This window comes from Pelobates fuscus, chromosome 12 (assembly GCF_036172605.1).
Source record: "Pelobates fuscus isolate aPelFus1 chromosome 12, aPelFus1.pri, whole genome shotgun sequence".
Lineage (NCBI taxonomy): Eukaryota > Metazoa > Chordata > Amphibia > Anura > Pelobatidae > Pelobates > Pelobates fuscus.
In genome coordinates this window covers 140,748,898-140,764,400 of record NC_086328.1, presented here as the reverse complement: position 1 = coordinate 140,764,400, position 15,503 = coordinate 140,748,898, and the positions used below count along the sequence as shown (strand labels likewise).

Here is a 15,503-nt window from a genome sequence, read left to right as displayed (position 1 = left end):
ATATAAGAGGGGCTAGAATTGTTCAGTGCTTTATAGGTATGTGTTAGCACTTTTAATTGACTCCTAAAGAATACAGGAAGCCAATATAAGGTCTATGTTTGTTAAGATGGAATCTACAGGATTTGGCAACATGCTGGATGTGAGGCTCAAAGGCGTGGCCAAAATCTAGTATGACGCCAAGACAGCGTGCTTGCAAGAATGGACTGATGTGGATACCACTAACTTGAAGGGAGAGCGAAAGAGGAGGATATCCTTATGCATATCCCACGCATGCTTAAACTCCTTTACTGTGTTAACATCTACCACTTCAGCTGGAAGGCTATTCCATGCATCCACTACCCGCTCAGTAAAGTAATACTTCCTGATATTATTTTTAAACCTTTGCCCCTCTAATTTAAGACCATGTCCTCTTGTTGTGGTAGTTTTTCTTCTTTTAAATATAGTCTCCTCCTTTACTGTGTTGATTCCCTTTATGTATTTAAATGTTTCTATCATATCCCCCCTGTCTCGTCTTTCCTCCAAGCTATACATGTTAAGATCCTTTAACCTTTCCTGGTAAGTTTTATCCTGCAATGCATGAACCAGTTTTATAGCCCTTCTCTGAACTCTCTCTAAGGTATCAATATCCTTCTGAAGATACGGTCTCCAGTACTGCGTACAATACTCCAAGTGAGGTATCACCAGTGTTCTGTACAATGGCATGAGCACTTCCCTCTTTCTACTGCTAATACCTCTCCCTATACAACCAAGCATTCTAAACCAAATCTCTGCCCCCTCTTTATAGCCAAGGAGTATTTGGGGAAAATGACAGAAAATTGTATGTAATTACTCACGGTCACAGTATCCTCACTGAGATATCCGGACAGGCTCCCAGTGCCATACTGGATGGCAAACTCGGTGCCATTCTTCTTATACGTAGAAGACTTCGATGAATCGTACTTGTGATGTACCACTGAGAAAAGAGACAACACTAATAATAGGACCTCTTGCAACAAATGACGTTCATAAAATAGAAAAGGTTTGCTAAAATGTATTCCAAAGTGATAAACTGTTTATTTCTTTATAACATTGACTGTTACAAATCATAAAAAAAAAAAATGAAAAAACCCTCTCTAAATTCAAGCAAGAAAGCCACCAGCTGTAATTTGTGTATTGATAAGGGATCTGTTATTTCCTGTACACAGATGGACCCTGGTTATATATGCAAAGATTGAATGACATTTTGATCTGTTTTGGGTTGGACTGTTAGATAGTTGGAGAGATGCACAAAAAGAAACATGATTTATTTATCAATCTCTTTATGGTATGAAATATTAGCATTTTTATTCTGATTTATTCTAATCCCATCTACATAAGCATTTTATTTTATATCAGAAGAGACTTCACAAAAAAAAAAGATTTGATCTTAAATGTTTTACATTTGTGGCCAATAATCTTAACAAAATTCTTAAATGAGAGATGGAGGCGATCTTTAATAAATATGTTGATAATTTACATCCAAAAGGATTACAAGAGACACAGTTTTCACTATATTGCTTATTTTTATGGTATACAAACAGAGGTTTGTAAACCCTGGGTTAGGACCCAAATACAGCCCGTCCATGCCATTTTAGTGGGTCCCCATTGCTGGTACATGGAACATCATATTAAACCTGTGCACAATACTTGCTTTACTGGGTTGGAATAGGTTTTCCTGGATAGAGACTCTAGACTAATTTCAATGTATTTTGCATATTTTATTGTAATGTTTATTACACTGCATGTGAACAATGGGTCACCAAATGAATTCTAGAATTTGACTCCATAGCAAAAACAGATCTTGTTTTTAGGAACCTTTACTATATCAAGTAACTGACATTTCCTGATGACTTGTATATAGCCAGTAAAAGATTAAGAGAATGGGAATTAAGAAGAAAAATTTAAAAAAAGCAGGCTGATCCGCCAACAAGGCACTTACAACAGGCAACGTCCAGTACAGAACAATGGATTGATGGTACCCACAGGTTAGAAGATCCAGTGTCAAACACCACCATGAATGTCTGAGGAGGGCTTCCGATGCCGATCTCACCATAGTATTGGGCCTGGGAGAAATGAAATGGGCAAGTGAACACAATTGTAAAGTGAATGGAGTGAAGACACAGGACCAATTCTGCTATTTGTTCAGGGAAGGGTATCTCAACATACGTGTGTGTGTGTGTGTATCTCACGGAGTACCAATGTCTATGTGTTTCATACTTTGATATTAGTGAAGCATTCTTGCATTTGGTGGTTGGTTTGGTATTTGGCCTCAGGCTTTTCAAGGAATCTTTTCTATGTCTTTATCACAGTAAGAGTTATTATGTTTCTGATGGAGTAACTTTAAACATATTGAAAGAATACGGTACTAAGAATGTCAAAAGAACACTTCTAATACCAAAAGCATTCAGCTTGCTTTAGGACTTAACAGATATCGTCACTTTTATAAAGTGATAAGGATGCATCCTCCTGGCTGTCAATCAAACAGCTGGTCGTGTCCTAAATGCCTCGTGCTATGCCACACAGTGAAAAGCATAGGGTTCAATGCCAGAGCAGTGTGGCCATGGCCGTAAAAGCACCGTCTTCTATCAGCATTGATCTCCCAGAGGCAGAATGGAGATGTACAACTCGATTAGAGGTATTGTTATGTTACAGTTATTGGGGGAAGAGATGAAATGTATTTATAGCACTAGGAAGTTCCTCCTGAATCCAGTGCGTTAGAGCTTTCCATGAATCTCCCTTCTTTTTCTCCATACAATAAACATCTCGATGTCTAGCTCGAAACGTACATCCAGGTAGTTTTTCAGTGTCTCTGGTGTAGGACCTCCATTTGGTGGAAACCCAGAATATTTAGGGTGGACAGAATTTTCAATCAACTTTTCCACATCCCCACCGGCTTCAGACAGAGTGCGGCGAATTGAGGTGAATTTCTTCAGAGGTATTCTGCAAATGAAACATTTAAGATAATATTTAATGTAGAAACACTACGCCTGCACTTCACAAAGCATGAAGCCATGTTCTTAATGAATCCTAAATCTCCATGTCTAACATTTCGTCGGTATTCCAAATGTATCCAGAAGATTAGTTATTTTCTATTTTTACAGCCTCGCTATATTAAACGCACAGAGTAAAATAAGACTCATCAGGCGTGTATCCTTAAAGCTGTAGTATTCTCTGAAATGGCGGCCGGGCAGCTCATGGTTTCAGCCCAGAATCAGCCGCTTGACAAAGACACTTTCAGGGCTCGAAACGTTGCTGTGTCTCGCTTATCCTAATAAATACGATTGAAGATACTCGGAGTGCCTGGATCCTCTTTCTACCACTGATAAAACCAGCTACCAGTCACATTGTTCTCATCCTGCAGTCAAAGAAATGAAGCCGGGAGCAGCGGTGTCAGGGGACCAACTTCAGGGTTAAAATATTGGGAATTGGTTTAACCCATGAAGGTTGGATGGCGCCTCCTGCCCCCAGATCAACTTCAATAAGCTGCAGGACGTTATGAGGCAGGGAGCGTTCAGACAGTCCCAATATCTGACCCAAATCCCTCTGTACTTTTCTATCCTAATGCCCATTTTTCTAGAAGCTCCAAATGTTTGTATTATTTTAAATGTATATTGAATATTTAGCAATTTACACTGCAATCCAGTGAAGTCAAGGCTCGGCCAGGGCCCACACTGCAATGCAGGAGGGAAAGAAAAACCTATTTCTCTATGGTGATCGACAGGTGCACAGTTTATCTTTTAATGACAGAGCTTATAATAATGATTAACATTTTATTTTTCGGATCTGAAAACCACATAATTATTTTAAACGGCTCTGTCACCTTATGGGGTCTTTGCATAATTTGCGAACCCCCCAATAGCGACATCTGCGCTGGGAGTCCAAGGCACCTGATCCTGTCCTTTGCGGTGGCCGCCATGATCTTCTGCCCGTTCCTTTTCAGCTCCTGGTTGTTCAGCGCTGTACTCTCGCGCATGCTCGAGAATACAACACTGAGGTCTTGGGAGGATCCTGTGACATTCCGGGATCCTCTCAGATAGAGCCCTTTTCCCCTCAGCTGTCACTAGAGACGCTGCCTTTTTGTCAAGCTTGTCAAGCGGAGGAAAAATATTGAGACAAAGTAGTCCCTATTCTATCTCTGTCATGGACCTCGACATCTCTGCCGGCGTGGCTGCACTCAAACATAGCAGACATGCCGTCAGATATGATTTCAACTTACCTGGGGCTCAGCAGGTGTCTCTTTCCGTTCCGGTCCCCAGCGGGTGCGACATTCTTAGGAACGTCGGCCCCTGGGCCTACGGACTGGATTTTTGTAAAGAACTTACCTTTGCCCAGATCAAAGATGGCGCCGACGTGCGTGCGGCGTCACATCATGGACGCGCGCGCACGTTTTGGGGTCAGAGGGCAGAGACAGCCAATTACAGACTAAGGAGGGTTATTTAAACCCATATTACCTTATTTCCTGGGTGTGATACTATTTCTGCGTGCTGGATCAACTCGTAATCCTGACAGTCTCAATACATGTTTTAAAGTGGGTTCAATCTTCCATGAAACTGCGACACAGTCTATGTGAGTATTTCATAAAGATTTTTGATTTGTTGTACTCTGTGCGTGTTAAATAACATTAATATCATCACTCTCACTGGAGTCGTTACCAGCCCTCAGGTTCAGACGTTATTGCAGACTCTTGAGACAGAGAGAACAAACACAGATAGCGGTTACCCTGAGGACGACATGTCTCAATAGACACGGCATGTCTGTAGGAAGAATGACGTACATTACATCCAAGAGGCGACCACGTGATAAAATCTGAGCTGATGGACAAAGGGATCTGAGATTCTGCATTTCAGGGAATTAATCGATTGAATATTGTGCTATTATTTCATTTGGCATCTGGAGGGACATCAAAAGTCACTCTGGACCCGCCATTTTAGTTCTGCCCGATAAATACTACGTCTGCAAACAATTTGCAATGCACGTCGTTTCAGTGACAAGTTCCTAAAACAAATATCAAAAATACAACAATTTGCAGCTACAATAAATTTTCTTTTCCATGAATAGGCTATTTTCAACCAATTTATTTCGAGTAATGTTTAAAGAAAGCTATAGAAATTGAAGCAATTTGTTATTTGTGCCTAAAGGGTGCGACACCTCACTGACGAGGCCCACAAGAAGGTCAAAACGATTGTCTGGGGTTGTCTGTGTCTCTCGTGCAGAGGGAACTTGCTGGCATTTCAGATCTGCACTGCCCGTACGGGTATGCTTCAGATATGTTCCCTCTGTGATGGCACAAGTGAGCGGGGTTTTACCGAAGGGCGAGCTATTGAGTCTCTCTAAGCTTTGTCCGTTCTAAGAGTTCTAATATTCTTTGTTTAAGAATAAATAAATAGCATAAACAAGGACCATAACCACTACAGCACATTGTAGTGGTTATGGTACCAGGATGCTATGAGTGCTGCCCCTCCTAAATATGATGTAACAATCAATGGGTGTGTGAGCAAGGGGCAAAGGGGAAACATCTAGGAAATCATTTAACACATACGTACAACAAGCATGTTTTTATTTATTGTAATAGAAGCCTTTTCTCTGTAAAATCAAGACTCGAGGCTTTCTTTCTTTTCCTCTTACATAAAACAATTGCACGTTGTAGCTTCAGACTGTGTGGTTTACCATACAAGATACAAACACATTACAAAACGAAACTTCTGCATTCAGACAATGACGGTCTAGAAAAATACACTTCTATACTCACTCACACTTAGCACCTACATGGATACACACCTTCATTCACTCACACTTACAACCTACATGGATACACACCTTCATTCACTCACACTTACAATCTATATGGATACACACCTTCATTCACTCACACTAACAATCTATATGAATTAATCTTCATTTATTCACACTAACAATATATATGGATTCAGATCTTCTTTCCTTCACATTAACAATCTATATGGATACAGATCTTCATTCACTCACACTAAAAATCTATATGGATACACATCTTCATTAATTCACACTTAAAACTTATATGGATACCTTCACTCACTCACACTTACAATCTATATGAATACACATCTTCATTCACTCACTCTTACAATCTATATGGATACACATCTTCATTCACTCACATTAACAATCTATATGGATACACGTCTTCATGCACTCAGACTAATAACCATACCTTCACTAACTCACACTTACAATATATGGATACACATCTTTATTCACTCACACTTACAATATTTATGGATAAACATCTTCATTCATTCACACTTACAGTCTATATGGATACAGATCTTCATTCACTCACATTAACAATCTATATAGATACAGATCTTCATTCACTTACAGTAACAACCTACATGGATACCTTCACCCCCTCACACTTACAATCTATATGGATACACATCTTTATTCACTCACACTTACAATATATATGGATAAACATCTTCATTCACTCACACTTACAACCTACATGAGTACACACCTTCATTCACTCACACTTACAACCTACATGGATACACACCTTCATTCACTCACACTTACAACCTACATGGATACACACCTTCATTCACTCACACTTACAATCTATATGGATACACACCTTCATTCACTCACACTTACAACCTACATGGATACACAACTTCATTCACTCACACTTACAACCTACATGGATACACACCTTCATTCACTCACACTTACAACCTACATGGATACACACCTTCATTCACTCACACTTACAATCTATATGGATACACAACTTCATTCACTCACACTTACAACCTACATGGATACACAACTTAATTCACTCACACTTACAACCTACATGGATACACACCTTCATTCACTCACACTTACAACCTACATGGATACACACCTTCATTCACTCACACTTACAATCTATATGGATACACAACTTCATTCACTCACACTTACAACCTACATGGATACAACCCTTCATTCACTCACACTTACAACCTACATGGATACACAACTTAATTCACTCATATTTACAACCTACATGGATACACACCTTCATTCACTCACACTTAAAAAGGGGGGAAAGAACAACCGATCACACAGTACAAGTGGTCACAATATTGAAGGATATGTGACCCACTGGCTCGCCTGGAATAATAAAGTGGCCTAATGGTAATTCAATACTAAATGTTTGCCAATTTTTTCTACATACCGACCAGGTACTGTCTCTGTCTGACAGAGGAATATCCGACTATCACCATATTTTCTTGGAGTATATAACAGTAGGTAGTGTCTTTATATTTACTGAGCCAGATATATTAAAGCGTGTGGAGTAGATTTCTGACACAGTACCTATACATAGTATGTATATAGGAGCTTTTTGTACGTTTTAACCTTTATTTATTTATTTATATTTTTGTCTCTATCATGACTGAATAGAGATAGATTTGATATTTCACCTATCTATAACTAGGGATCCGTGGGTGCTGTATATACGTATTTAGCATTGAATTGCCATTAGGCCACACAGTGGGTCACATATACTTCGATATCGTGACCACTTGTACTGTGTGTTCGTTTGTTCTTTCCACCTTTTTTTTGTAATTATTGGGGTTAAGCACCTTGGGACTCCTGGAGTCTCTACTTGGTACTTTAGACAGCTGGTCACAGCTGGACCACTGACGTATGTCAAAGGAACTCAGTGGTGAACAACTGTCCTCTAATTAATTTTTTCACTCACTTACAATCCATATGGATAAAGATCTTCATTCACTCACACTTAAAATCTATATGGATAAAGATCTTCATTCACTCACACTAACAATCTATATGAATTAATCTTCATTTATTCACACTAACAATATATATGGATTCAGATCTTTCCTTCACATTAACAATCTATATGGATACAGATCTTCATTCACTCACACTAAAAATCTATATTGATACACATCTTCATTCATTCACACTTAGAACTTATATGGATACCTTCACTCACTCACACTTACAATATATATGAATACACATCTTCATTCACTCACATTAACAATCTATATGGATACACATCTTCATGCACTTACAGTAACAACCTACATGGATACATTCACCCACTCACACTTACAATCTATATGGATACACATCTTTATTCACTCACACTTACAATACATATGGATAAACATCTTCATTCATTCACACTTACAGTCTATATGGATACAGATCTTCATTCACTCACACTTACAATCTATATGGATACAGATCTTCATTCACTCACACTAACAATCTTTATGGATACAGATCTTCATTCACTCACACTAACAATCTTTATGGATACAGATCTTCATTCACTCACACTAACAATCTTTATGGATACAGATCTTCATTCACTCACACTAACAATCTTTATGGATACAGATCTTCACTCACTCACACTAACAATCTTTATGGATACAGATCTTCATTCACTCACTCACATTGGCATGCTACTTACATAAACTTTTACATTCACTCACACTGATACTTTACATAATTAATTACACTTCAGCATTTACTCACACAGATACGCCACATGAATTGAACTAGTCCTTCACGAACACTGACTCACTACACACACGCACACACACACACAAACACACACACTATACTTGAAATACTTCTGCATTTACTCACACAGATACGCCACATGAATTGAACTAGTCCTTCACGAACACTGACTCACTACACACACGCACACACACACACACACAAACACACACACTATACTTGAAATACTTCTGCATTTACTCACACTAACACAACACGTTCTGACTAAAACATTTGTGGTGACAAGCAGCTAATATAAAAGTTTGTTTGTGTTTCTGTGTGTATTACATACCGTACATATAGACACACAATATACAACAATGATGTAGAAATTAATAAATAAGAAATTACATGATAGAAACTCCAGTCATTTCCAATAATCCTCTATTCTATTCTGAGCTCCCTCCTGCTCCCATCATTCGATCTTTTTTTAATTCTTTTTTAAAATATTAATGTTACAAACATAGAAGAATAAGACTTTACAATATTGATTTTAAGAACAACAACAATACATTGTATATTTTGTAATTACACCTACATACTATGCTATTGGATTCATTGGAATCCATCATTCTATCTTTAATGATACACATACACTGTATACCTCCACTCAGACACATACACTGCACACAGACACATACACTGTATACCTCCACACAGACACATACACTGTATACCTCCACTCAGACACATACACTGCACACAGACACATACACTGTATACCTCCACACAGACACATACACTGTATACCTCCACACAGACACATACACTGTATACCTCCACACAGACACATACACTGTATACCTCCACACAGACACATACACTGTATACCTCCACACAGACACATACACTGTATACCTCCACACAGACACATACACTGTATACCTCCACACAGACACATACACTGTATACCTCCACACAGACACATACACTGTATACCTCCACTCAGACACATACACTGCACACAGACACATACACTATATACCTCCACTCAGTGCTGCACGCACACAGACACATACACTGTATACCTCCACTCAGTGCTGCACGCACACAGACACATACACTGTATACCTCCACTCAGTGCTGCACGCACACAGACACATACACTGTATACCTCCACTCAGTGCTGCACGCACACAGACACATACACTGTATATCTCCACTCAGACACATACACTGTATACCTCCACTCAGTGCTGCACGCACACAGACACATAAACTGTATACCTCCACTCAGTGCTGCACGCACACACACATACACTGTATACCTCCACTCAGTGCTGCACGCACACACACACACACTGTATACCTCCACTCAGTGCTGCACGCACACACACATACACTGTATACCTCCACACAGACACATACACTGTATACCTCCACACAGACACATTCACTGTATACCTCCACACAGACACATACACTGTATACCTCCACTCAGTGCTGCATGCACACAGACACATACACTGTATACCTCCACTCAGTGCTGCACGCACACAGACACATACACTGTATACCTCCACTAAGTGCTGCACGCACACAGACACATACACTGTATACCTCCACTCAGTGCTGCACGCACACAGACACATACACTGTATATCTCCACTCAGACACATACACTGTATACCTCCACTCAGTGCTGCACGCACACAGACACATAAACTGTATACCTCCACTCAGTGCTGCATGCACACAGACACATACACTGTATACCTCCACTCAGTGCTGCATGCACACAGACACATACACTGTATACCTCCACTCAGTGCTGCACGCACACACACATACACTGTATACCTCCACTCAGACACACACACTGTATACCTCCACTCAGTGCTGCATGCACACAGACACATACACTGTATACCTCCACTCAGTGCTGCATGCACACAGACACATACACTGTATACCTCCACACAGACACATACACTGTATACCCCACTCAGACACATACACTGTATACCTCCACTCAGTGCTGCATGCACACAGACACATACACTGTATACCTCCACTCAGTGCTGCATGCACACAGACACATACACTGTATACCTCCACTCAGTGCTGCATGCACACAGACACATACACCGTATACCTCCACTCAGTGCTGCATGCACACAGACACATACACTGTATACCTCCACTCAGTGCTGCATGCACACAGACACATACACTGTATACCTCCACTCAGTGCTGCACGCACAAAGACACATACACTGTATACCTCCACACAGACACATACACTGTATACCTCCACTCAGTGCTGCATGCACACAGACACATACACTGCATACCTCCACTCAGACACATACACTGTATACCTCCACTCAGTGCTGCATGCACACAGACACATACACCGTATACCTCCACTCAGTGCTGCATGCACACAGACACATACACTGTATACCTCCACTCAGTGCTGCATGCACACAGACACATACACTGTATACCTCCACTCAGTGCTGCACGCACACAGACACATTCACTGTATACCTCCACTCAGTGCTGCATGCACACAGACACATACACTGTATACCTCCACACAGACACATACACTGTATACCTCCACTCAGCGCTGCACGCACACACACATACACTGTATACCTCCACTCAGTGCTGCATGCACACAGACACATACACTGTATACCTCCACTCAGTGCTGCACGCACACAGACACATACACTGTATACCTCCACTCAGTGCTGCACGCACACACACATACACTGTATACCTCCACTCAGTGCTGCATGCACACAGACACATACACTGTATACCTCCACTCAGCGCTGCACGCACACACACATACACTGTATACCTCCACTCAGTGCTGCATGCACACAGACACATACACTGTATACCTCCACTCAGCGCTGCACGCACACACACATACACTGTATACCTCCACTCAGTGCTGCATGCACACAGACACATACACTGTATACCTCCACTCAGTGCTGCACGCACAGACACATTCACTGTATACCTCCACTCAGTGCTGCATGCACACAGACACATACACTGTATACCTCCACACAGACACATACACTGTATACCTCCACTCAGTGCTGCACGCACACACACATACACTGTATACCTCCACTCAGTGCTGCATGCACACAGACACATACACTGTATACCTCCACTCAGTGCTGCATGCACACAGACACATACACTGTATACCTCCACTCAGTGCTGCATGCACACAGACACATACACTGTATACCTCCACTCAGTGCTGCATGCACACAGACACATACACTGTATACCTCCACTCAGTGCTGCATGCACACAGACACATACACCGTATACCTCCACTCAGTGCTGCATGCACACAGACACATACACTGTATACCTCCACTCAGTGCTGCATGCACACAGACACATACACTGTATACCTCCACTCAGTGCTGCATGCACACAGACACATACACTGTATACCTCCACTCAGTGCTGCATGCACACAGACACATACACCGTATACCTCCACTCAGTGCTGCATGCACACAGACACATACACTGTATACCTCCACTCAGTGCTGCATGCACACAGACACATACACTGTATACCTCCACTCAGTGCTGCACGCACAAAGACACATACACTGTATACCTCCACACAGACACATACACTGTATACCTCCACTCAGTGCTGCATGCACACAGACACATACACTGTATACCTCCACTCAGACACATACACTGTATACCTCCACTCAGTGCTGCATGCACACAGACACATACACCGTATACCTCCACTCAGTGCTGCATGCACACAGACACATACACTGTATACCTCCACTCAGTGCTGCATGCACACAGACACATACACTGTATACCTCCACTCAGTGCTGCACGCACACAGACACATTCACTGTATACCTCCACTCAGTGCTGCATGCACACAGACACATACACTGTATACCTCCACACAGACACATACACTGTATACCTCCACTCAGCGCTGCACGCACACACACATACACTGTATACCTCCACTCAGTGCTGCATGCACACAGACACATACACTGTATACCTCCACTCAGTGCTGCACGCACACAGACACATACACTGTATACCTCCACTCAGTGCTGCACGCACACACACATACACTGTATACCTCCACTCAGTGCTGCATGCACACAGACACATACACTGTATACCTCCACTCAGCGCTGCACGCACACACACATACACTGTATACCTCCACTCAGTGCTGCATGCACACAGACACATACACTGTATACCTCCACTCAGTGCTGCACGCACACAGACACATTCACTGTATACCTCCACTCAGTGCTGCATGCACACAGACACATACACTGTATACCTCCACACAGACACATACACTGTATACCTCCACTCAGTGCTGCACGCACACACACATACACTGTATACCTCCACTCAGTGCTGCATGCACACAGACACATACACTGTATACCTCCACTCAGTGCTGCACGCACACAGACACATTCACTGTATACCTCCACTCAGTGCTGCATGCACACAGACACATACACTGTATACCTCCACACAGACACATACACTGTATACCTCCACTCAGCGCTGCACGCACACACACATACACTGTATACCTCCACTCAGTGCTGCACGCACACAGACACATACACTGTATACCTCCACTCAGACACATACACTGTATACCTCCACTCAGCGCTGCACGCACACACACATACACTGTATACCTCCACTCAGTGCTGCATGCACACAGACACATACACTGTATACCTCCACTCAGTGCTGCATGCACACAGACACATACACTGTATACCTCCACTCAGTGCTGCATGCACACAGACACATACACTGTATACCTCCACTCAGTGCTGCATGCACACAGACACATACACTGTATACCTCCACTCAGTGCTGCATGCACACAGACACATACACTGTATACCTCCACTCAGTGCTGCATGCACACAGACACATACACAGTATACCTCCACTCAGTGCTGCATGCACACAGACACATACACTGTATACCTCCACTCAGTGCTGCACGCACACAGACACATACACTGTATACCTCCACTCAGACACATACACTGTATACCTCCACACAGACACATACACTGTATACCTCCACTCAGTGCTGCATGCACACAGACACATACACTGTATACCTCCACTCAGTGCTGCATGCACACAGACACATACACTGTATACCTCCACTCAGTGCTGCATGCACACAGACACATACACTGTATACCTCCACTCAGTGCTGCATGCACACAGACACATACACTGTATACCTCCACTCAGTGCTGCATGCACACAGACACATACACTGTATACCTCCACTCAGTGCTGCATGCACACAGACACATACACTGTATACCTCCACTCAGTGCTGCATGCACACAGACACATACACTGTATACCTCCACTCAGTGCTGCATGCACACAGACACATACACTGTATACCTCCACTCAGTGCTGCATGCACACAGACACATACACTGTATACCTCCACTCAGTGCTGCATGCACACTGACACATACACTGTATACCTCCACTCAGTGCTGCATGCACACAGACACATACACAGTATACCTCCACTCAGTGCTGCATGCACACAGACACATACACTGTATACCTCCACTCAGTGCTGCACGCACACAGACACATACACTGTATACCTCCACTCAGACACATACACTGTATACCTCCACACAGACACATACACTGTATACCTCCACTCAGTGCTGCATGCACACAGACACATACACTGTATACCTCCACTCAGTGCTGCATGCACACAGACACATACACTGTATACCTCCACTCAGTGCTGCATGCACACAGACACATACACTGTATACCTCCACTCAGTGCTGCATGCACACAGACACATACACTGTATACCTCCACTCAGTGCTGCATGCACACAGACACATACACTGTATACCTCCACTCAGTGCTGCATGCACACAGACACATACACTGTATACCTCCACTCAGTGCTGCATGCAGTGTAATAACACAGAGAGCTCAATCAGAGCCCCTGTCCTACCTGAGGAGTGCTGAATCTGGCTGGATTAGGGTGCAGAGCAGCAGAGCACAGACTAGCAGTGAGTGCATTGTGACAGCAGGGTGTGAGCAGCTCCTTCCTGGGAGGAATATATATAACTGTACACACTGTATCAGCAATGACCTAGCATTCTCATCTAGCTCATGAGATGTGTCAGCTGAGCATGCAGTCATGTGACCAGGGGAGGGACAGAAAGCCCTCAATCTTTCCTTGTGCTGTGTACTGCGCTATAGACAGCATGTAACATGTACTAGGGACATCATTTAACCCCTTAAGGACTGAGCCAAATGTACACGTTGTGATCAAAACAAAACGTAAACAAAACCTGGCATGTGTCTGTTCAGGCGTAATTCACCTCTTTCATATTATGTGCACCCACACTTATTATATATCATTGTATTCAGGGGACACGGGGCTTTCATTTAACATCAAATATTTAGGTATGGAACATAATTTAATATGAATAAAATATTTTAAAAAAATGGGAAAAAATAAGAATAAAAAAAAAAATTAGTTCTACATGGCATTCTAACTGTGAGTGTCATAATACTGTTTGCTTTTACTGCAATAAAATACACATATTTGTCTCATGTGTAAAACAGTACCCCCTATGTACAGGTTTTATGGTGTTTTGGGAAGTTAGAGGGTCAAATATAGCATGTTACATTTTTCATTTTTTTCACATTGAAATTCGCCAGATTGGTTTCGTTGCCTTTGAGAGCGTATGGTAGCCCAGGATTAAGAATTACTCCCCATGATGGCATACCATTTGCAAAAGTAGACAACCCAAGGAATTGCAAATGGGGTATGTCCAGTCTTTTTTAGTAGCCACTTGGTCACAAACACTGGCCAAAGTAAGTGT

At 42.2% G+C, this 15,503-nt stretch overlaps 1 protein-coding gene across 1 annotated transcript in view; it reads right to left on the bottom strand.

The window, feature by feature from the left end:
• The window catches only part of LOC134579301 (cathepsin D-like), a 33,856-nt gene extending 19,066 nt beyond the window's left edge, over nt 1-14,790 (bottom strand). The window contains exons 1-4 of the mRNA XM_063438546.1: nt 14,624-14,790; nt 2,805-2,958; nt 1,958-2,081; nt 834-952 (exon numbers count right to left, since the gene is read on the bottom strand). Of these exons, the coding sequence (XP_063294616.1) occupies nt 834-952; nt 1,958-2,081; nt 2,805-2,958; nt 14,624-14,691 (465 nt within the window). The 5' untranslated portion in view covers nt 14,692-14,790. The remainder of the gene's footprint in view (nt 1-833; nt 953-1,957; nt 2,082-2,804; nt 2,959-14,623) is intronic.
• Between the last annotated feature and the right edge of the window lie 713 nt (nt 14,791-15,503).